Source organism: Gossypium arboreum, chromosome 6, assembly GCF_025698485.1.
Source record: "Gossypium arboreum isolate Shixiya-1 chromosome 6, ASM2569848v2, whole genome shotgun sequence".
Lineage (NCBI taxonomy): Eukaryota > Viridiplantae > Streptophyta > Magnoliopsida > Malvales > Malvaceae > Gossypium > Gossypium arboreum.
In genome coordinates this window covers 108132332-108154541 of record NC_069075.1, presented here as the reverse complement: position 1 = coordinate 108154541, position 22210 = coordinate 108132332, and the positions used below count along the sequence as shown (strand labels likewise).

At 36.8% G+C, this 22210-nt stretch overlaps 2 protein-coding genes and 1 non-coding gene across 3 annotated transcripts in view; all 3 read left to right on the top strand.

Moving 5' to 3' along the window:
• The first annotated feature begins 5142 nt into the window (after positions 1-5142).
• Positions 5143-5249, top strand: LOC128294829 (small nucleolar RNA R71). Its single transcript, XR_008285136.1, has one exon. It is a non-coding gene; the product is annotated as a small nucleolar RNA R71 (small nucleolar RNA).
• Positions 5250-9282: 4033 nt separating this feature from the next.
• On the top strand, positions 9283-10147 carry LOC108484842 (uncharacterized). The gene has a single exon (XM_017788734.2). The coding sequence runs from the start codon at positions 9372-9374 to the stop codon at positions 9936-9938; it is 567 nt and encodes a 188-aa protein (XP_017644223.1). The 5' UTR covers positions 9283-9371; the 3' UTR covers positions 9939-10147.
• Positions 10148-15381: 5234 nt separating this feature from the next.
• The window catches only part of LOC128293815 (uncharacterized), a 50976-nt gene continuing 44147 nt past the window's right edge, over positions 15382-22210 (top strand). Inside the window, exons 1-2 of the mRNA XM_053029357.1 lie at positions 15382-15553; positions 15911-16095. Coding sequence (XP_052885317.1) covers positions 15382-15553; positions 15911-16095 — 357 coding nt within the window. The remainder of the gene's footprint in view (positions 15554-15910; positions 16096-22210) is intronic.

Sequence of the window (22210 nt, the reverse complement as noted above, 5' to 3'; positions counted from 1 at the left end):
CTTACCTCGGACAAAGACGAACGAACCAGAATGACTATTCAACAACTTTAGATTTCCCCTGATCCAATTCCGATTTCCTCTTTTCTTGATCTAATTCAATATAAATTCGACTTATTTAATCATATATTCAATTAAATTCATCCAAAAACACATAAATGGCATAATTACACTTTTGCCACTGACATTTCACATTTTTCATAATTTAGTCCCTATTTCACAAAACACAAAATATTCAAAATTTCACCACACCCATGCTTGACCGAATTTCACCAAGGCCCCTAGCAGCCCATTTCTTTCATTTATTTTACATTTTGACCCATAAATTTACAAAATTCACAATTTAATCCCAATTAGGCATTTTTACTAAAAATCACTTAATTAAACATATTAATCTAACAACATATTTTTATTTTCCATCATCAAAAAACAAAAACCACAAGCTATCATCAATGGCAATTCATGAATACATCATCAAATTCAAAAATTAGCATGGGCTAGCTAGTATTCAAAGCAACGATCTCAAAAACGTAAAAATCATCAAAAATCAAGCAAAACACATACCCGAATTAAGCTCCCAAAGGTGCCAAATGTTTAAAGCTTCCAAAGCTTTATTTCCTTCTTAGATTCAGCCAAGAAAGATGAACACATGCATGGCCATTTGTTTTTGTTTTATTTAATACATATTAATATATTAATTACCATTTTAACCTTATAAATTTAATGAGTAAACCATATATTTCAAGCCCAAAATCGGCCATGCTATTATTTAATGGCCAATTTTCCACATAAGGACCCCATAATTAATTCCTCAAAGCAAATAAGCACTTTAAAATATAGAAATCTACTTTTACATTTTACGTGATTAAGTCATTTTATTAAATCGAACACTTAAACGATAAAATTAAATCACAAAAATTTTACACATATAAATTAACATGCTGTAGACAACAAAAATAATATTAAAATATTTTTGACTCAGATTTGTGGTTCCAAAACCACTGTTCTGAATAGGGTCTAAACCGGGCAATTACAAGATTTGGCTCATAAATGATGTAAATGTTGATGTGTATTTGGCCATTTGGGTTGGCTTATATTATGAGCTTGGTAAGTGAAATATGATGTATATAAATAACCTTGTGTTTTGACATGTTTGTCATGGATGTTATGATGATTAATTGGTATGACTTGAGGTTTAGAATAGATGATAAAATGATGAGAAAAATGCATAGAGAAGATAGGTGAAATTATTGGTAATGGCATATTGTTTTAGTATGTTTTGGATTATGATTTGTATGTGAAATAACATGTTTTGGTTGCCTATAAATGTATTGAAATGGTATGAAATGATGTGGTTTTGGTTCGCTTGAGGAGGGTGAGAAATGTGGCTTAAACTAAGCCTAATTTCGCCCCATCCGGTTGAGCACACTGGCGTGTAACTCGAAAGTGTGTCTGCTGTAACTTAGTTAAACAAGTCAGTAAGTTACACGGCTTAGACACACGGGCGTGTCTACTGGCCGTGTATGACACACGGGCTGGCACATGAGCGTGTGGCCGGCCATGTGACCCAAGTCAGTATACCCTCCAGATTTTACATGGCCATGGCACACGGGTGTGTCTCCGACCGTATGATACAAGTTAGTATGTATGACCTGTTTCCATACGGCTTGTGACACGGGCATGTCTGGTGACAGTGTGAGGCACACAGCCTGTTTACATGGGCGTGTGATCCTTGTGTGCATGAGAAATTTTATAAGTTTTTGAAAGTTTTCAAATGTTATCGGTTTAGTCCCAAACCTCTTTCAAGTATGTTTTAGGGTCTCATAGAGCCTTATAAAGGACAATGTAATTATGTTTGATTGATATTTAAGTGATAATGGATTTATGTTTGTGAAATGTATGTCGTATGTTGTGATTTGATCGATAATGCCTCGTAAACCTATTTCGATGACGAATACGAGTTATGATTGTTACAACGACGGTGGCCGAAATAATAGTGGGGAGTGTGGGCAGCGGCACTAGGGCGAAAGAGTTTTGGGAAAGAAGACAAAGTAAAATTAAATGAAGGTTTGGGGGTTAAAAAGGGACACAGTCGTGTGAGGCCCGTGTTGGGCCACATGGCTATGTCACATGCTCGTGTGGCTTGTGTTAAGCCTGTGTACGTTAAAAATACAAGCCCTATCTTCACACAGCCTCAGACACATCCGTGTGACCTTCCACACGCTTGTGTGACTTCCCACACGCCCGTGTGGTATGGCCATGTAACTTTCTGTCTTGTTTTAATTTTAAAAAATTAAGCTCCAGGTTTCACACGGCCTAAGACACACCCATGTGTCCAGGCCGTGTGGTCCACACGGTTGTGTTACACACCCGTGTGGAATACTTTAGATCGTGCTTCTATCAATTTTTAGAAAAATTAAGTCCTACGGTCTACACAGCCAAGGCCACACCCGTGTTCAGGTCATGTGGGTTACATGGTCGTGTCATTAGGCCGTGTGGGTTGTTGATTTCCTTAAATTTTAAAAACTAAGTCTCAAAATCCACGCGGTCAAGGACATGCCCGTGTATACAGGTCGTGTGGGTTACATGGCCACGTCGCCAAGTCGTGTAACTCACTGTTGAGCTCCCATTAGTGCACACGGCCAAAGACACGCCCGTGTGTCCAGGCCGTATGGGTCAAAAAACACACTTTTTATTAATTTTTTTAAAAAATACTATGAAATAAAAAATAATGAAATTAGCAGTGTTAACACTTGAGTTGCCTCCCGAGAAGTGCTTATTTAAATTTTAAGCTAGACTTACCTTGTGCGCATGATTACGAAGGTTTGCGGAGCTGAAGCTCCTCTCTATCAATTCTAAGATCCTCACCACTATAAAGTTTAAGTCGATGACTGTTTACCTTGAATGTGCCATATTCTGGATGAGTTACCTCTATCGTACCGTAGGGGAAAACAGTTTGTACTACGAATGGACTTAACCATCTTGATTTTAGCTTTTCAGGAAACAACTTGAGGTTGAATTATATAAAAGGACAAGATTTCCAGCTTCAATTTATTTGGGTTGCTTCAAACGAGCGTCATGGCATCGCTTTGTTGCTTCTTTATATAATCGTGAGTTCTCATAAGCATTCGCTCACTACTCATCTAACTCGTTCTGCTGTATCAATCTTTTTTCACCTGCAAGTTTAAGATCATAGTTTAGGATTTTTATAGCCCAGAATGCTTTGTGCTCTAATTCAAATTGTAAATGACAACTTTTTCCATAAACAAGTTTTTAAGGAGATGTTCCTATGAGTGTTTTAAAAGCCGTTCTATAGGCCAATAAAGCATCATCTACTTTCATCACCCAATCTTTCCTATTTGATTCTACGGTTTTCTGTAAGATATGCTTAAGCTCTCGATTTGCGACTTCAACTTGTCTACTGGTTTGAGGGTGATAAGGGGTAGCTGTCCTATGATGTACTCCATACTTCTTAAGAACTTTATCAAATTGAGCGTTACAAAAATGCATACCCCTATCACTTATAATTGCTCTAGATGTTTCGAATCGAGAAAAAAGTTTCTTGAGAAATCTAACTACCACCCTAGCATCATTAGTGGGTAAAGCTTGAGCTTCTACTCATTTTGACATATAATCGACTGCTACTAGGATATATTTATTACTAAATGAGCTAGGAAATGGGCCCATAAAATCAATACCCCAGACATAAAAAATTTCACATGAGAGCATATAAGTTTGAGGCATTTAATCAGGTTTAGAGATATTACCTGCTCTCAGACATCTATCATAAGAAGTAAAATACCTGTTAGCATATTTGAACAGTGTGAGCCAATAAAAACCTGATTCAAGCGTTTTATGTACTGTCCTAGTCACATTGTAATGTCCTCCTATTGGTCCTAAGTGACAGTGTTCCAAGATTTTTCTCGCTTCTAATTTTGTAACACATCTCCAAATTACTTGATCTACTCATACACGAAAAAGAAAAGGATCCTCCCAAAAATAATTTTTTATATCAATAAAGAATCGCTTCTTTTGATGATGTGTCAACCGTTTTGGTAGGATGTTAGCAGCTAGGTAATTCGAAATATCTACAAACTAATGAACTTCAGAGTCAGGTATAACCAAGAGTTGTTCCTCAGGAAATGAGTCATTTATCTCATTTTCATTAAGCTCCTTGAGATGTGAATTCTCTAACCTGGAAAGGGGATCCGCTGCAAGATTTTCAGCTCCTTTCTTGTCCTGAATTTCTAAATCGAATTCCTGCAATAATAAAATCCATCTTATAAGTCGAGGTTTTGCATCTGATTTAGTGAGGAGATAACGAAGAGCCGAGTGGTCAGTGTAAACGACAACTTTAGATAATATCAAATATAGCCTAAATTTATCGAATGCAAAGACCACAATTAGTAATTCTTTTTCTGTTGTAATGTGGTTTTCTTGTGGAACTGTCAATGTCTTGCTAGCATAATAAATCAATTGAAAATGCTTGTCTCTTCGTTGTCCAAGAACTGCACCTACTGCAAAATCACTTGCATCACACATTAGTTCAAAGGGTAAATTCCAATCAGGTGCAACTACAATTGGAGCATTAATTAGTTTATCTTTGAGAGTATTAAATGCTTTTAAACATTCCTAACTGAAATCGAAATGCACATCTTTTTCTAGCAAATTCGTTAAAGGCTTAACTATTTCCTTAACCTTCCCATGAGAATCCATCTTGTATTATAGTTATTACTATAAGGATTATTTTGAGGTCTAGAATTATTACCCATATAATTTATTTGCTTATTTTCCATGCTAAGACCATAAGGTAAATATTCCGAGTTGTTTATTCCACCTCTATTTGTGTCGCATTGCATCACCGGATGTACCTATGTAGAAACATAAACCATCAATCTTTTTATTCAAGAGTTCTACTTGGTTTGATAACATGGTGACCGCATCTAAGTTAAAAACACCAGCTGCTTTTGTCGGATTGTCATCATGACTTGCCATTGATAATTATTCAGTGACATCTCCTCTATAAACTCATAAGCCTCCTCAGGTGTTTTATTATTGAAAGTACCACCAGCGGCTGCATCGATCAGTTGCTTAGTTAAGGGGTTCAAACTGTTGTAGAAAGTTTGAACTTGTAACCATAGAGGTAACCCATGGCAAGGGCACTTTCTCAATAAATCCTTATACATCTCCCATGCATTATAAAGGGTTTCTAAATCCATTTGCACAAAGGAAGAGATATCATTCCTCAACTTAGTTGTCTTGGCCGGTGGAAAATACTTCAATAAGAACTTTTCGGTCATTTGGTCTCAAATAGTGATAGAACCTCGTGTTAGGGAGTTCAACCACTGTTTAGCCTTATTTCTTAATGAGAATAGAAATAACCGAAGGTGAATGGCGTTGTCAGAAATGACATTAATCTTAAAAGTTTCGTAGAATTCTAGGAAATTAGCCAAATGAGTATTTGGGTCTTCGTCTTGCAAACCATCAAACTGAACAAACTGTTGAATTATTTGAATAGTGTTAGGTTTCAATTCAAAATTTTTTGCAGCAATAGCAGGTCTAACAATACTCGATTCAGCCCTAGTGAGAGTGGGCTTGGCATAAATTTGGATTTGCAGGATTCATAGGAAGTAGCTAATTATTCTAATTTTCTGCCATCTTCTCAGTATTAATAACTTCCTCTTGCTCTTCTATTGTACTTTGTCAACTCTTCCTTGCTTTTTTACGGTTTCTACGAGCTGTACTTTCAATTTTGCTTTCAAATAAAAGTGGTCTAGACGAGTCTTTCTAGTCATAAACTAAAGGAACCTGCCAGAAGCAAATAAAAGAAAAATTAGAAAATAAAAAATAAAAAATAAAAATAAAATGTAATAAAAATAAAAATGGCTAAAGTAATAAAAATTAAGTGTTCCTAATATCTTAATCCTCGGCAATAGCGCCAAAAACTTGATGATGATTCACTTAACTAACTAAAATCATGACAAAGGCAAACATACCTATCGTATAGTAGTATAGCTATGGTGAGTTAGGAATATCATATCCACGAGGACTAAAAGTACCAGTAATTACTATTTTTTTTATCTAGCCTATAAATTGAAAGGGTTGTTTTTAATCTAAAATTTATCTAAACTAATTATTAAGACGCAATAGATAATTAAGTAGAAAATATTCGAATGAACCAATGAGAGAGATAATACCTAGGAAGACTTCACTTATTATTTTGAATATGAATTAAACGATTTATTCACTTGCCTTGATCCGTAGAAATCCTTAAATTATATTAATATCTCTTTCGAGAGTAAAGATAATGACTCTATGTTGATTAATTGAAATCTCTTTCTAATTAAAACCCTTATTGTCGCATTAACTCGATTTATGGATTCCCCTATTAGATTTGACTCTAATCCGGTAGATTTATGTCGTCCTATTTTTAGGATTGCATGCAACTCCACTCAATTATGCCTAATCTACTCTTAAACAGAGACTTTTGCTCTATTGAAATAATCACATCAATCATGAATTAATATCCTGAAAACATTAAAACATGGAATAAGTACACATAATTGAGATCAAGAAATCAAGTATTTATCATATAATTCAGAAATTAAATAACAAGATCCATCATAGGTTTCATTTTCCCTAGGTATCTAGGGAATTTAGTTCATACTTTGGAAGGAAAAATCTCAAAATTAGGAAAATAACAAAACATAAAAAAAACCCAAAAACTTCTAGAGAAGTTGACTAGAGATCTTCAATCTTGAAGGAGATCCTGCTTCTGAGTTGATTCTGATGGCGTTCTTCAAGTAATTTCTTCGTTCTTCTCTGCGTGTCCCCTTAGGTCCTCTTCTAGTGTGTATTTATAGACTTTAGATTGCTCAGAAACCCTAAAAATTGGCTTTCTTCGCGTGTTTGGGAAACAGGGAGCGATATCGATATGGGCTGGAACATGGGCATGTGGCTAGCCCGTGTGTGCTCAACCCTTGTGGGAATGGCCAGGCCGTGTGGATCCTGAAAGTAGGCTATTTTGTCCAATTTTGGCCCATTTTCCGCTCCTTCTGCTTCTCTATGCTCTCCTAAGTATAGAAACATGAAATTAATGGATTAGGAGCATCAAATTTACTAAATTATATAATAAATCATCCAAAAACATGCCAAGCATGAGATTAAAAGATGTTACTTTTATAGCTTATCAAAGCGATGATGTGAAGGTAATTCTTAATGGTGTGGGCTTCATCTCAAGGTGTGGGTGAGAACCTGGCATAGGGTATAACAAAATAATATTAGAACATATTATATTCATGTAATTGCTAATTGCATAGACAAATTGGGTCTAACATGTCAAAATAATAAAAAAATTACCCTCCTAAATTTATTAACATTATCTTTTTTTAATATGTCAAATCTAAATTGTTATTTTAGTAGGTATACATGTATTTATAATTTGAACTGTGTGTTTTAAATGTACTCCACATTAAATTCCACTTGTTTTAATGCGTAAATTGATATTTCATTGGCAAAAAAGACCTAACTACTATAATATTGATACATGGATATAATGTGGAGCATATTTAAAATATATGGATCAAATTACAAGCATGTATGTATCTACCATATGCACAACTTAAACCTAACATTTTAAAAATAGATAATGTCAATAAAATTTAAGAGGACTATTTTTTAAATGTTACATTTAAATTATCCATACAATAGACACTTGTTTATAATTTGATACTGTATTTTAAATATACTTCATATTAGATTCGAGCTAGCATTTAATGTCCAAGCTAATAGTCAGGTTAGAATAACATTATAGATACGATATCGATACATTGAGGTCTCAATTAAAAAACTTTATAGTTTAAAATTTAATTTAAAATTTGAGTAATTAACAAGAAAAAGAAAAAGAAAAGAAAAGGAGAATTATCTTTATCAAATTGGTTGATGTTTGTGAACTCAAGTGGCCCAAACCATTTTGCCCCAAATGAATTCAATATAGATATTCCCTTAGGGCTCTGGGTTCATAAGCACACTTATTATGGTCTAGCCCACTTGAGAATACAGAGCCATTAGAAAGTAATTGGTTAGGTTGAAATAGGTTAATTGCAGATCCAACTTTATATTAAAATTTGTTGATGTAGATTTTGGGGTTTATAAGAAAGGAAAGAACCAATTTTTGTATTGCGAAGTTAATCCAGAATTCAAAATCAGAGTACTAAATAATCCCTACAAAATATGTACAGACAACTTCAGTTCTACGCTTCCAAAAATGGATTTAATTCAACTGATTTTACCATTCCATGGAGAAATGCATGGGATTTCATGCAAATTGGGTATAGAGTTTAAAAGGGCAGGCATTCTCATTTAACTTTGTTGACCCTAAAATTTACACATATAAACACTAATTCCATGTCGGTTAATCTGGTTGTGGATAATAAAAAAAAGCAGTATTAAAAAGAGTTTTTACTATTTATTTCAAGAAAAAGCAAAAATCCTACTTTTTCTTCCTTTTCTCCGGGACCCATGTGAATGAAAAAAACCCTCACTTCTTATTAAATATGTATATATATATTTGTGTAATCACATGCAAGCTTTGATGTAGTTCTCGTGAAAATGGAGTTTTTTAGTTTATGTGTGTTAATGTTGGCTCAAAAATTATCACACTTGGAAATTCGTATGGTAGGAGTAGACCATCTCGTGAGTAACCATAAAAACCTGATCCAACAATAACTTTCATCAAGGCATCCCAAGTGTCATTATATTCCTAAAACTACCTAGTTCTCCACTTTACCTGACTTCACTCATTCTCAGTAGCTTTTCTACTATTTTATACTTTTACATTGGATGTAGTTAAAACTACCAGCCGCCTCCTTCTGCCACTTTACTTATTCCTATTTAATCATTTTAGTTTAAATTATTTTAAATTTCATCATACTTTAGTTTTGTTTTGGCTCAAACCAAGTTATTAATGAGTTTGGAACAGCTATTTTTACTAAGGTTTAAATCATTAAGTTATTTTAAGTTTAAATTTTAATTACTTAATTTGAGTTCACATCTTTTATATTATTTTAGATTGAATCATTTAATATTATTTATTAAATCATTTTAGGTGTAAACTATTTTAAATTATTTGTAAAGTAACTTCATAATTTTAGATTCTAAATCATTTTAATTATGAATTAACTTTTTAATAAAAAATTACCTTATTCTGGACCTGTCTCTCTTTTTCTCTCTCTTATTAATTGCAGTTTTGAGGCCGCATTAATAGTTTCAGCAGTCCATGTACATTTCCCCAAAGACTTCTAGAGAAAATTACAGCATCTATATATAACTTAAATCATTCCAATGAAGGACTACATTATATTTTGGTTTCCTCCATGGCACCGAATAAAGAAAACAACATAGCTAACTCCCAAACTCACCCCAACAATGGTACTGTCAACAAGCCTCGACGTCTTTCAATGGAAAGCCTCCAGAGAACTATATCTGATATATCGTTTGAGCTAACCAAAGAAGCCATCGACGCAACGCAGCTTCCATCCATATCCGAAGTCGAGGAGGCCAGCTGCGAATGCTGCGGCATGTCCGAGGAGTGCACTCCCGAGTACATTAACCAAGTCCGTGACAAGTTCTCAGGGAAACTGGTGTGTGGGCTTTGTGCCGAAGCAATCAACGAAGAGGTCGTGAAAAACGGAGGCAAAAGGGAAGAAGCTTTGAACGAGCATATGAGTGCTTGTGTGAGGTTCAACCGGTTCGGTCGGACTCACCCAGTGTTGTACCAAGCCGAGGCAATGAGAGAAATATTGAAGAAGAGCTCGGGAATTCGGGCTAAGTCAATGAGTCCCAGAGACAAAAGCGGTCCCAAGAAGGGTGGCATCGCGAGGAGCTCGAGTTGCATGCCGGCTATCGCCAAGGAGATTCGTGACCGAGCAATGGTGAACTAGGGGTCTCTATATGATATATAATATTTTACGTATACTAAAACTTAAAATCGAAAGATTTAAGTTTTAGATTAGTAGGAAAAAAATAACTCGTTATATAATAGTGGGACGTTGTAGGCATAATTTGTAACTGTGTTGTGAATATGTTTGATTGTAATTATCATATTTCTTATTATATATATATATATATATATATTGTTTTTAAATAGAAATTTTGTTGTTTAATTAGTTAAATTATATCTCGAAAAAAATAATGAATATACAACTTAATAATTTCATAGAGATATTGTAACAGTCAGGTCTAGACCCTAGTCGGAATAGCGGTTTTGAGACCACAGATTCGAGTCAGAAAAATATTTTAATAATATTTTCTATGTTTACAGTATGTGTTTAAGCATGTGTGAAAGTTTCGTGCGTTAATTTTATCATTTGTGTGCTTAATTTGATAAAAGGACTTAATCGCGTAAAATGCAAAAGATGTGTTCTATTTGCTAAAGTGCCAAATTACTATGTCTTTATATTTGTGGGGTCCTTATGATGCAATTATACCATTGAATTTATGAATGGACATATATGCCAAGGGTTAGTGGAATTTAAATGATAATAATAAGGCTATTTTAGTAAAATGTATTAATGTCATTAGATTAATAAAACAAAGCATGGAATTAGTTAATTATTTGTTTGTTCTTGCCGAAAATATCAAAGAAAAAGAAAATAAAATGCTTGCTAGGGTTCGACACTTTGATCACTTGATTAAGGTATGGTTTCGATTCGGTTTTTTATAATTTCTACGTTTTTGTGATCGTTGATTAGTAATTTATCAAGCCCATGTCTCAATTTCTGATTTTGTTGATGATTTTGAGTTGAGCCATTGATGAAATTGTGAGCTTTGCGTTGTTAAATGATGAAAAATGAAAGATATGTAATAGATAAATATGTTTTGTCTTTGAATTTTTGATGAATTTGAATAATTTGGGCTAAATTGTGAAAATGATATTTTGAGGGACTAAAATGTGAAATAAATGAAATATGTGGGCTTATATGAGTTAGGAGAAAATTGGGCCAAGCATATGTTTAAATAAATTTTGTGTATTTTGTGATTTTATGAATTAGGGACTAAATTGTTAAAATGTGAAAATACGAGGGCTAATTTGAAAAATGCCCTAAATATGTATATATGGATTGAATTGAATGAGTTGTTGAATAAAAGGGTTAATTTTGAATACATATACATCGAGAAAAGAGGAAATCAGATTTAGATCGAGGGAAATCGAAGGTTATCGAGTAAACGATCTGAATCGTCAATTCCGAGTATGAGGTAGGTTCGTACGTGATAAATGATGTTACGATTTAAGTTTTAATACTTTGATAATGCATAAATTGTATATATATTTGATTATGGTTTGAACACGATGATAAATTGACCATGTTTGGCACTAAGTGTGTTATTCATGTAACAGCCCGATTTTGGGGCTAGTCGGAACAATGGTTACGAAACCACTATTCCAAAGCCATAGAAATTATTTTAATATTATTTTATGTGTGATGACATGATTATAAAGGTGCATGAAAATTTTGGTGAATTAATTTTAACGTTTGAGAGCTTAATTGCGAAAAAAGGACTAAGTCGCATAAAGTGTAAAAGTCCTATTTTGATAGCTAAGGGTGTCAAATAGCTAGAAAATCAAATTTGAGAGTCTTTAAAGGGAAAATGGACCTAGGATGATGCTTGGCCAACCATAAGACAAGGAAATTAATCTAGTCAAAGGGTTAGGTGAATTGATGACTTAATGTTGTCTAGAAATAAAATAAAAGAAAAATGTTGTCATCTCTTTTTACCTTTCCTTCTTCCACCGAAAATACCAGAAAAAATAGGGGTTTGGAAGCTTGAAAAATTGCAGCCAATTTTTACCTTCACAAGAAAGTGATTTTGATAGTTTTTCTTGATGATTTTTTGTATTTTTGGACCCTTTGTAGCATGAGCTTTCAAATAAGGGGACTATTTTGTAAAATGGTGGAAGGTATAGGGTTTTTCCATGAGAGTTTTTATGTTTTTTTTTCCAAAATTTTAAGAAATAAAATGAATCATGGTTGTGAAATAAACAATTTTTATGAAGTAGTTTTCATGGAAACCCTAATTAAGGACCATTTTGCATAAGTTATAAAATAGGTGATAAATGTGTGAAATAATGAGAATTTTGGGCTGCTCCTAGTATGAAAAGTATTTGGCTAGGCTTGATTAATGAGAAAATGTGATAAAAATCAATTTTCGAACCTATAGGTAAAATGGTCATTTCGTGAAAGTCTAGGGCAAAATGGTCATTTTGCCCAATCATGAATTTTCGAGTGCCTAGATTAATATGCTGATGAAACGAATGAATTTCTATCATTTTAGATCAAGAATTACAAAATCCAAGCGTAGACCAGGGAAAAACAAAGCAAGTGGGCTAAGCCGAACTAGTCTCCTACATTTTGTATACCGAGGTAAGTTGTATGTAAATAATACAACTACATTGTTATTATTTGTGTTTGAATCGATATAGCATAAATTGCTTGTTTGTGGAAGTTATTATGTATGATGAATATTGAGATAGTAGAACTCCCGTTTGAACATTGGAAAATAAATCAAATATTTATGCCATGACATTCGAGTTATTTGTGTGCCAGTGTAAGACATGTCTGGGACATGCATCGGCCACATTATGAGAGCCAGTGTAAGACCATATCTGGGACATGGCATCGGCATTGAGACGACAGCTAGAGTAAGACATGTCTGGGACATGCATCGGCTACGAGATGTGTCAGTGTAAGACCATGTCCGGGACATGGAATCGGCAAGTATAGAGGTGGCAATGTAAGACCGTGTCTGGGACATGGCATCGGCACAGATATTTGAGAGCTAGTGTAAGACCATGTCTGGGATATTGCGTCAGCCTCAATTTCGATAGTCAGTGTAAGACCATGTCTAGGACATGGCATCGGCATTATACCCTATGTTTGAGGTTTAGTGAATATCCGATAGTATTCTAAATGATTCAACGGTGAGAGTTAGAATTTAAGCTAAACGAGAAAGGTATAACCATGTTGTGGGTGGTACAGGTACCTATTTTAAATGTATGAGATGTGAACTCAATGTATGCTATGTGAATTGTGTGGGATAGCGATGAGTAAGTTGTGCTTATGCCTATTTTTGTACTATAAGCATGATGATGAATGGTAAAGTTGTTGTTATATTTATTTGCATGCAACTTACTAAGCTTTATGCTTATTCCCTCTCCTTTCCATTTTCTTATAGTGCCGCCTAATTAGCTCGAGGATCATCGGACGTCAGAGGCATCAACCACACCATGTATAGGACGATCTTTTATTTTGATTATGGCATGTATAGGACCCTGACTTTTGAGTTTTGTGTCATTGTTAATTGGCCTAATGTGTTGGCTTACTTTAGCATTTGATTCACTTTGTATAAGGCTATGGAAAATGGGAGCTAGTCTTTCAAGGATGTGAAACTGTCAGCATGGTTAAATATATGTAATGTATATAGGTCTTAACTGTGGTTGTTTGGTTGAGAAATCATATTAAGTTAAACTTTAATATGTTGGTTGATGTTAGATTGTGTTTCAGGGTGGAAAAAGCTTGGTAAATAGCCTTATATTGTCCACACGGTTAGACACACGGGTTTGTGTATAGCTCGTGTGTGACACATGGCCAGCCCCATTGGCATTCAGTCGTGTGTCCCCTGTACGTAAAATTTGCAAGTCAGAATGCATGGTAGTAAACATACGAGCAGAGACACGACCTTGTGTCTCAGCCGTGTGAGGGGCACAGCCTAGCACACTAGCGTGTGCCTTGGCTGTGTGACCCTTAAGGATTGCTGACATCAGAAACAGAATGTCAAGGTTTTCGAACACGGGCTGAGACACGGGCGTGTCAAGGCTGTGTGAGGGACACGAGCCATGGAAACGGGCGTGTGTCAGGTTGTGTGAAAACCCCTGTAGGTTCAAATTAAAAAATAAATCTACACAGGTAAGGGCCACGAGAGTGTCCCTAGATGCTTAGGCCGTGTGAGCCACACGAGCCTTCAGCATGTCCATATACAAGTTCTACACGGGTGTGTGCCCTGTTTCAAAGGTCATCTTTCTAAAGTTGGTTAAAGGACCCAAGTTGGTATCGAATGGTTTCCATTGGATATTTGAGGCATCGTAGGCCTATATTAAGGAGTTTAGACAAAGTTCGAAAAAGTTTTAAATTTTAACGGGCTCGTATGATCCGCCTTGTATGTGTGTATGTGATTTGTGAACGGAAATGCCTTGTACCCGAAATCGGAGTCAAACTCGGGTTAGGGGTGTTACATTTAGTGGTAGCAGAGCTATAGTTTAGTCAGTTCTAAGACTAACTTAGCGTGAGTACGAGTCTAGCTATACATGCCATAATTGTATATTGATAGTGTGACGACTCTTGATGAGATAAATTATGTTTTTATTTATATAGTAAATGGATCCTGACGTAGCTACGGCGGATGACGTGGAAAGTAATGCGCCAGCTCCCGCTAAAGAGACCGCACCTGTCGAAAGCGAGCCCGTCACAATGGGACAAGGCGGAGAGGCTAGAGAAGCCTACCTCCATATGATGGATGCTTGGTATACGGAGTTTGTTCGTGCGAATACGAACATTCCACCTCCCCCACCTCCTCCGATTCCTCAGTATGCCCTTGTAGCTCCTCAAGGGGTAGATATGGTTAGGAGAGAAAAACCTCCAGTAGACAAGACTCGGCCTGAAGAGTGTGTGAAGTGTGCAGTGTCACTCCTACGAGACTCGGCCTACCAATGGTGGAATACTCTCGTGTCCGTTGTACCGAAAGAGAGGATAACTTAGGAATTCTTCCTAGAAGAGTTCCGGAAGAAGTACATTAGCCAGAGGTTTATCGACCAGGAAAGGAAAGAATTTTTTGAGCTGAAGCGATACAGAAGCTATCATGTGCAAGAGGTTTGAAGATGGTCTGAACGAAGATATCCGCCTATTAGTTGGCATCTTAGAATTGAAGGAATTTGTAGTGCTCGTGGAGAGAGCATGTAAGGCTGAGGAATTGGCCAAAGAAAAGAGAAAAGCTTACATCGAGTCCCGAGACTCAAAGAAAAGAAAGATGGGAAAATCAAAGCAGACCTCATCTAAGAGATCGAGAGAGTTTCCTACTCGATCAAACATGTCAGTAGGGTTCTCAAGCAAGAGCAAGAACAAGCAGCACACGACGTCTAAAGCTCAAACCACTTGCATCGCAAGTGTTGGTAGTGCTCGGCCATATCCAAATAGCCCGGAGTGTTTGCAATATGGTAGGCGTCATTTCAGTGAGTGCCGAGGGAATGAAAGAGGCTATTTCAAATGTGCATCATTAGACCACTTCATCCGAGACTGCCCCGAAGTAAATGAGAAAGAGAAAAAGTAAGATATGAGGGCGAATAGTGCTCCTTCGAGGTGTAGACCACAAAAGAACCCGGGCAGTGGGGCTTGTAGCAGAGGTGCTCCTAGAGATATAGCTGTGAGGTCTGAGGGCCAAGTGCCTACAAGGACTTATGTCATTCGTGCTAGTGAAGAGGCATCTTCACCATATGTGATCATGGGTATTTTTTCTTTTCACGATATTTCTATTGTTGCTTTAATTGATCCGGGGTCTACCCATTCTTATGTTTGTATGAAATTAGTACCCAGTATGAACATGTCTTTTAAGCCTACTGAATTTGTGATAAAAGTGTCAAACTCGTTAGGCAGGCATGTGATAGTTGATAAAGTGTATAAAGATTGTCCTTTAATGATTAGAGGGCATTGTTTTCTGACTAACCTTATACTACAACCGTTTGGTGAATTTGATCTAATTCTTGGCATGGATTGCTTGACTGCTCATAATATGATATTGAATTGTTGTAACAAGTTTATTGAAATGAAATGTGAGAGTGGCGATATTATTCGAGTTGAATCAGGTGAACCATATATCTCATCAGTATTGATCTCGTCTTTGACTGCCGAGAAATATTTGAGAAAAGGGTATGAGTCCTGCCAAGCATTTGTGTTGAACACTAAAGAGTCTGAAGTGAAAATTGAGATAGTGCCTGTAGTATGTGAGTTTACAGATGTGTTTCCAAAGGAATTACCCGGACTGCCTCCAGTGAGGGAAGTTGAATTTGGTATCGAGTTGGTCCCTGGTATGGCACCTATCTCGATCGCTTTGTATAGAATGGCTCCGACAGAATTAAAAGAATTGAAAGTACAGTTGCAATAACTAACTGATAAGGGTTTTGCAAGACCGAGCTATTCACCGTGGGGTACTCCGGTACTTTTTGTCAAGAAGAAGGACGAATCGATGAGATTGTGCATAGACTACCGACAACTCAAAAAAGTGACTGTGAAGAACAAGTATCCCTTGATAAGGATCGATGATTTGTTCGATCAGTTGAAGGGAGCCACTGTGTTTTCTAAAGTCGACTTAAGGTCTGGCTACTACCAGTTAAGGGATAATGAGCAAGACATACCGAAAACTACTTTTCGGATGAGGTACGACCATTATGAGTTCCTCGTCATGCCCTTCGGGTTAACAAATGCCCCTGTGATGTTTATGGACTTAATGAACTTTATTTTTCAGCCGTATTTGGATAAGTTCGTGGTGGTCTTTATCGATGACATATTGATTTATTTGCGTGATGAGTGTGAACACGCGGAACATTTAAGGATGGTTCTACAAACCTTAAGAGATAAGCAGTTGTATGCCAAGTTTAGTAAGAGTGAATTTTGGCTACGAAAGGTCGGATTCTTGGGACACATTGTATAAGGCGACGGGATCAGAGTTGACCCGAGTAAGATGTCGACTATTGTAGAGTGGAAACTGCCAAGGAATGTGTTAGAGATCAGAAGCTTCCTAGGCTTAGCTGGGTAGTACAGACGATTTGTTAAAGGGTTCTCAATGATAGCTATTCCAATGACTAGACTGCTACAAGAAAAGGTCAAGTTCGAGTGGAATGATAAGTGCCAACAGAGTTTTGAGACATTAAAGGCTTTATTGACCGAAGCCCCAGTTTTATTGCAACCGGAACTGAGAAAAGAGTTTGTGGTATATAGCGATGCCTCCTTGAATGGATTAGGGTGCGTACTCATGCAAGAAGGTAAGGTCATAGCTTACGCTTCGAGACAACTGAAGCCACATGAGAAAAATTACCCGACCCACGATTTAGAGTTGGCCGCCATCGTGTTCGCGTTGAAAATTTGGAGACACCATTTATATGGCGAGAAATGTCAGATATTTACTGACCATAAGAGTTTAAACTATTTGGTGACTTAAAAGGAGCTGAATCTATGGAAATGAAGATGGTTGGAGTTGATAAAGGATTACCAATTAGTGATTGACTACCACCCTAGGAAGACGAATGTAGTCGTCGATGCATTAAGTAGGAAATCATTATTCTTCTTGAGGGCTATGAATGCTCAATTGATCATAATTGATGATGGTTCGATTCTAGCCGAAATAAGAGCTAGACCGATGTTCATTCAAGAGATTTGTGAAGCTCAGAAAGGTGATAAGGATTTGCAAGCTAAGATGGCTTAATGTGAGTCGGGTGTTGAATCAGATTTTTGAATTGGTACCGATGGATATTGGATATTCCAAGATAGAGTTTGTGTACCCAAGGGTGATGAGATTATTCAGATGATTTTACGAGAGGCACATAGTGGTTGCTTGTCTATCCATCCGGGTAGTGTAAAAATGTATAACGACTTGAAAAAAATGTACTGGATGAAAAGAGACATTTCAGAGTTTGTTTGTAAGTTTTTAGTTTGTCAGCAAGTGAAGGCTGAACACCAAGTACCTTCGAGTTTACTTCAACTGGTAATGGTTCCTGAAAGAAAATGAGACCAGGTAACCATGGATTTTGTATTGGGGTTACCTTCAATGCCAAAGAAAAAGGATGTCATTTGGGTTATTGTCGATAGGCTTACAAAGTCGGTGCATTTTATACCAGTGCGTAATGACTATTCCCTTGAGAAATTGGCCGATCTATATGTTTCTGAGATCTTGAGACTTCATGGAGTACCCTTGTCGATTATTTCGGATAGGGACCCAATGTTTACCTCGAGGTTTTGGAAGAAATTACAAGAGGCTTTGGGAACAAAGTTGGGCTTTAGCATAGCTTTCCACCCGCAAATCGACAGTCATTCGGAAAGAGTAATTCAAATATTAGAAGACAAGTTACGGTGTTGTGTTCTCGAGTTTCAAGGCAGTTGGAAAGGTATTTACCGCTGGTCGAATTCACTTATAACAACAGTTATCAATCAAGTCTGAAGATGGTGCCTTATGAGGCTTTGTATAGGCGTAAGTGTTGAACACCTTTATATTGGACCGAGCTGAGAGAGAATCAGATTCACGAGGTCAATTTGGTCAAGGAGGCCGAAGAAAAGGTTAAGGCGATTCGTGATTGCCTGAGAGCCGCATCAGATAGACAAAAATCCTATGCAAATTTGAAACGAAAAGAGATCGATTTCAAGTCGGTGATAATGTGTTTTTGAAAGTATCCCCATGGAAGAAAGTCCTTAGATTCGGTAGAAAAGGCAAGCTGAGTCCGTAGTTCATTGAACCTTATGAGGTGACCGAGAGAATTGGATCGGTAGCATATCGATTAGCCTTGCCTCGTGAGTTAGAGAAAATTCATGATGTGTTCCATGTATCGATGTTGCATCGCTACTGATCTAACCCCTTACACGTGATTTCACTGGAAGAAATTGAGATTCAGCCGGTCATGACTTATGGCAAAGAGCCGGTTAAGACTTTGGCTCGAGAGGTAAAACACTTAAGGAATAAGAGTATTGCACTTGTTAAAGTATTATGGTATAGACATGGGGTCGAAGAAGCCACGTGGGAACCCGAAGAGACTATGAGAGACCAATACCCAAACTTATTCACCCGTAAGATTTTCGAGGACGAAAATCCCTAAGGGAGAGAATTGTAATAGCCCGATTTTAGGGGACGAAACCACTATTCTGAAGCCATAGAAATTATTCTAATATTATTTTATGTGTGATGGCATGATTATAAAGGTGCATGAAAAATTTGGTGAATTAATTTTAACGTTTGAGAGCTTAATTGTGGAAAAGGACTAAATCGCATAAAGTGTAAAAGTCCTATTTTGATAACTAAGGGTGACAAATAGCTAGAAAATCAAAATTGGAGGTCTTTAAAGGGAAAATAGACCCTAGGATGATGCTTGGCCGGCCATGAGACAAGGAAATTAATCTAGTCAAAGCGTTAGGTGAATTGATGACTTAATGTTATCTAGAAATAAAAGAAAAGAAAAATGTTGTCATCTCTTTTTACCTTTCCTTCTTCCACCGAAAATACCAGCAAAAATAAGGGTTTGGAAGATTGAAAAATTGCAGCCACTCTTTACCTTCACAAGTAAGTGATTTTGATAGTTTTTCTTGATGATTTTTGTATTTTTGGACCCCTTATAGCATGAGCTTTCAAATGATGGGACTATTTTGCAAAGTGGTGGAAAGTCTAAGGTTTTTCCATGAGAGTGTTCATGTTTTTTTTTTGAAATTTTATGGAAGAAAATGAATCATGGTTGTGAAATAAACAATTTCTTTGAAGTAGTTTTCATGGAAAACCTAACTAAGGACCATTTTGCATAAGTTGTAAAATAGGTGATAAATGTGTGAAATAATGAGAATTGTAGGCTACTCCTAGTATGAAAAGTATTCGGCTAGGCTTGATTAATTAGAAAATGTGATAAAAATCGATTTTCGAACTTAGGGGTAAGTCATTTTGCCCAATCATGAATTTTCGAGTGCCTAGATTAATATGCTGATGAAAGGAATGTATTTCTATCATTTTAGATCAAGAATTACAAAATCCGGGCCTGGATTGGGGAAAAGCAAAGCAAGTGAGCTAAGTCGAACTATTCGCCTACATTTTGTATACCGAGGTAAGTTGTATATAAATAATACAACTACATTGTTATTATTTGTGTTTGAATCGATATAGCATAAAGTGGAAGTGATTATGTATAATGAATATTGAGATAGTAGAAATCCTGTTTGAACATTGGGAAATAAATCGGATATTCATGCCATGACATTCGAGTTATTTGTGTGCCAGTGTAAGACATGTCTAGGACATGCATCGGCCACATTATGAGAGCTAGTGTAAGAACATGTCTGGGACATGGCATCAGTATTGAGACGAGAGTTAGAGTAAGATATGTATGGGACATGCATCGGCCTCGAGATATAAGCCAGTGTAAGACATGTCTGGGTCATGCATCGGCTACGAGATGTGTCAGTGTAAGACCATGTCTGGGACATGGCATCGGCATGTATAGAGGTGTCAGTGTAAGACCATGTCTAGGACATGACATCGGTACGGATATGTGAGAGCTAGTGTAAGACCATGTCTAGGACATGGCGTCGACCTCAAATTCGATAATCAGTGTAAGATCATATCTAGGACATGGCATCGACTTGATGGATGAGCCAGTGTAAGACCATGTCTAGGACATGGCATTGGTACTGCACCCTATGTTTAAGGCTTAGTGAATATCCGATAGCATTCCAATTGGTTCAACGGTGAGAGTTATAGTTTAATCTAAACAAGAAAGGTATAACTATATTGTGAGTGGTACAGGTACCTATTTTAAATGTATGAGATGTAAACTCAATATATGCTATGTGAATTGTGTGGGATAGCGATGAGTAAGTTGTGCTTATGCCTATTTTTTTATTGTGAGCATGTTGATGAATTGTAAAGTTGTTATATTTATTTGTATGCAACTTACTAAGCTTTATGCTTACTCCCTCTCCTTTCCATTTTCTTATAGTGCCTCCTAATTAGCTCGAGGATTATCGGACGTCAGAGGCATCGATCACACTATTATCCGAAGCACCTGGTATAGTTAGATCTTTTATTTTGATTATGACATGTATATGACCCTGACTTTTGAGTTTTGTGTCATTGTTAATTGGCCAAATATGTTGGCTTACTTTAGCATTTGATTCACTTTGTATAAGACCATGGAAAATGGCTAATATTGAAAATTATTATGTGAATGCGAGCTAGTCTTTCATGAATGCGAAATTGTCGACATGGTTAAATATATGTAATGTATATAGGTCTTAACTATGGTTGTTTAGTTGAGAAATCATATTAAGTTAAACTTTAATATGTTGGTTGATGTTAGATTGTGTTTCAGGGTGGCAAGGGCTTGGCAGATAGCCTTATATTGTCCACACAGATAGACACACGGGTGTGTGTCTAGGCCGTGTGTGACACATGGCTAGCCCCATGGACGTGTTGTTCAGTCGTTTGTCCCCTACACGTAAAATTTTCAAGTCAAAATGTATTGTAGTAAACACAAGGTCAGAGACACGGCTGTGTGAGGGGCACAGCCTAGCACACGGGCATATGCCCTGGCCGTGTGACCCTTAAGGATTGCTAACGTCAAAAACAGAATTTGACGATTTTCGAACACGGGCTGAGACAGAGACGTGTCACGGCCGTGTGAGGGACACGAGCCATGGAAACGGGCGTGTGCCAGGTCGTGTGAAAACCCCTGTAGGTTCGAATTGAAAAATAAATCTGCATGGGTAAGGGACATGAGCGTGTCCCTAGATGCTTAGGCCATGTGAGCCACACGGGCCTTCAGCACGCCTTTGTACAAGTTCGACACGGGCGTGTGCCTTGTTTCAAAGGTTATCTTTCTAAAGTTGGTTAAAGGACCCAAGTTGGTCCCGAATGGTTTCCATTGGATGTTTGAGGCCTCGTAAGCCCATGTTAAGGAGTTTAGACAAAGTTCGAAAAAGTTTTAAATTTTAATGGGCTCGTATGATTCGCCTTGTATGTGTGTATGTGATTTGTGAACGGAAATGCCTCTTACCCGGAATCAGAGTCAAACTCGAGTTAGGGGTGTTACAATTCAAAATAGCTTCAGCTATAAATAGCACTAAGTGTGCGGATTAGAATAGCTTTGGTTATATAAGGCACTAAGTTTGCGGCATCGAGATAGCTTCGGTTAGTTGATATGGCACTAAGTGTGTGAGATTGTTATAGCTTTGGCTAATCATTAATGCATTAAGTGTGTGAGATTGTTATAACTTTGGCTAATCATTAATGCACTAAGTGTGTGGATTCTTAAAGTTTGGAAAGACTTCCGCACAAATTAATGTATTTGAACGAGAGGTGAGAATGAAATGAATAAATACGGGAAAGATCAGGTATGTATGATACCTTTGTGGTAGATGAT

Coding starts and splice junctions, on each gene's coding strand:
- LOC108484842 (XM_017788734.2), top strand. CDS start 9,372: ATGGCACCGAATAAAGAAAACAACATAGCTAACTCCCAAACTCACCCC.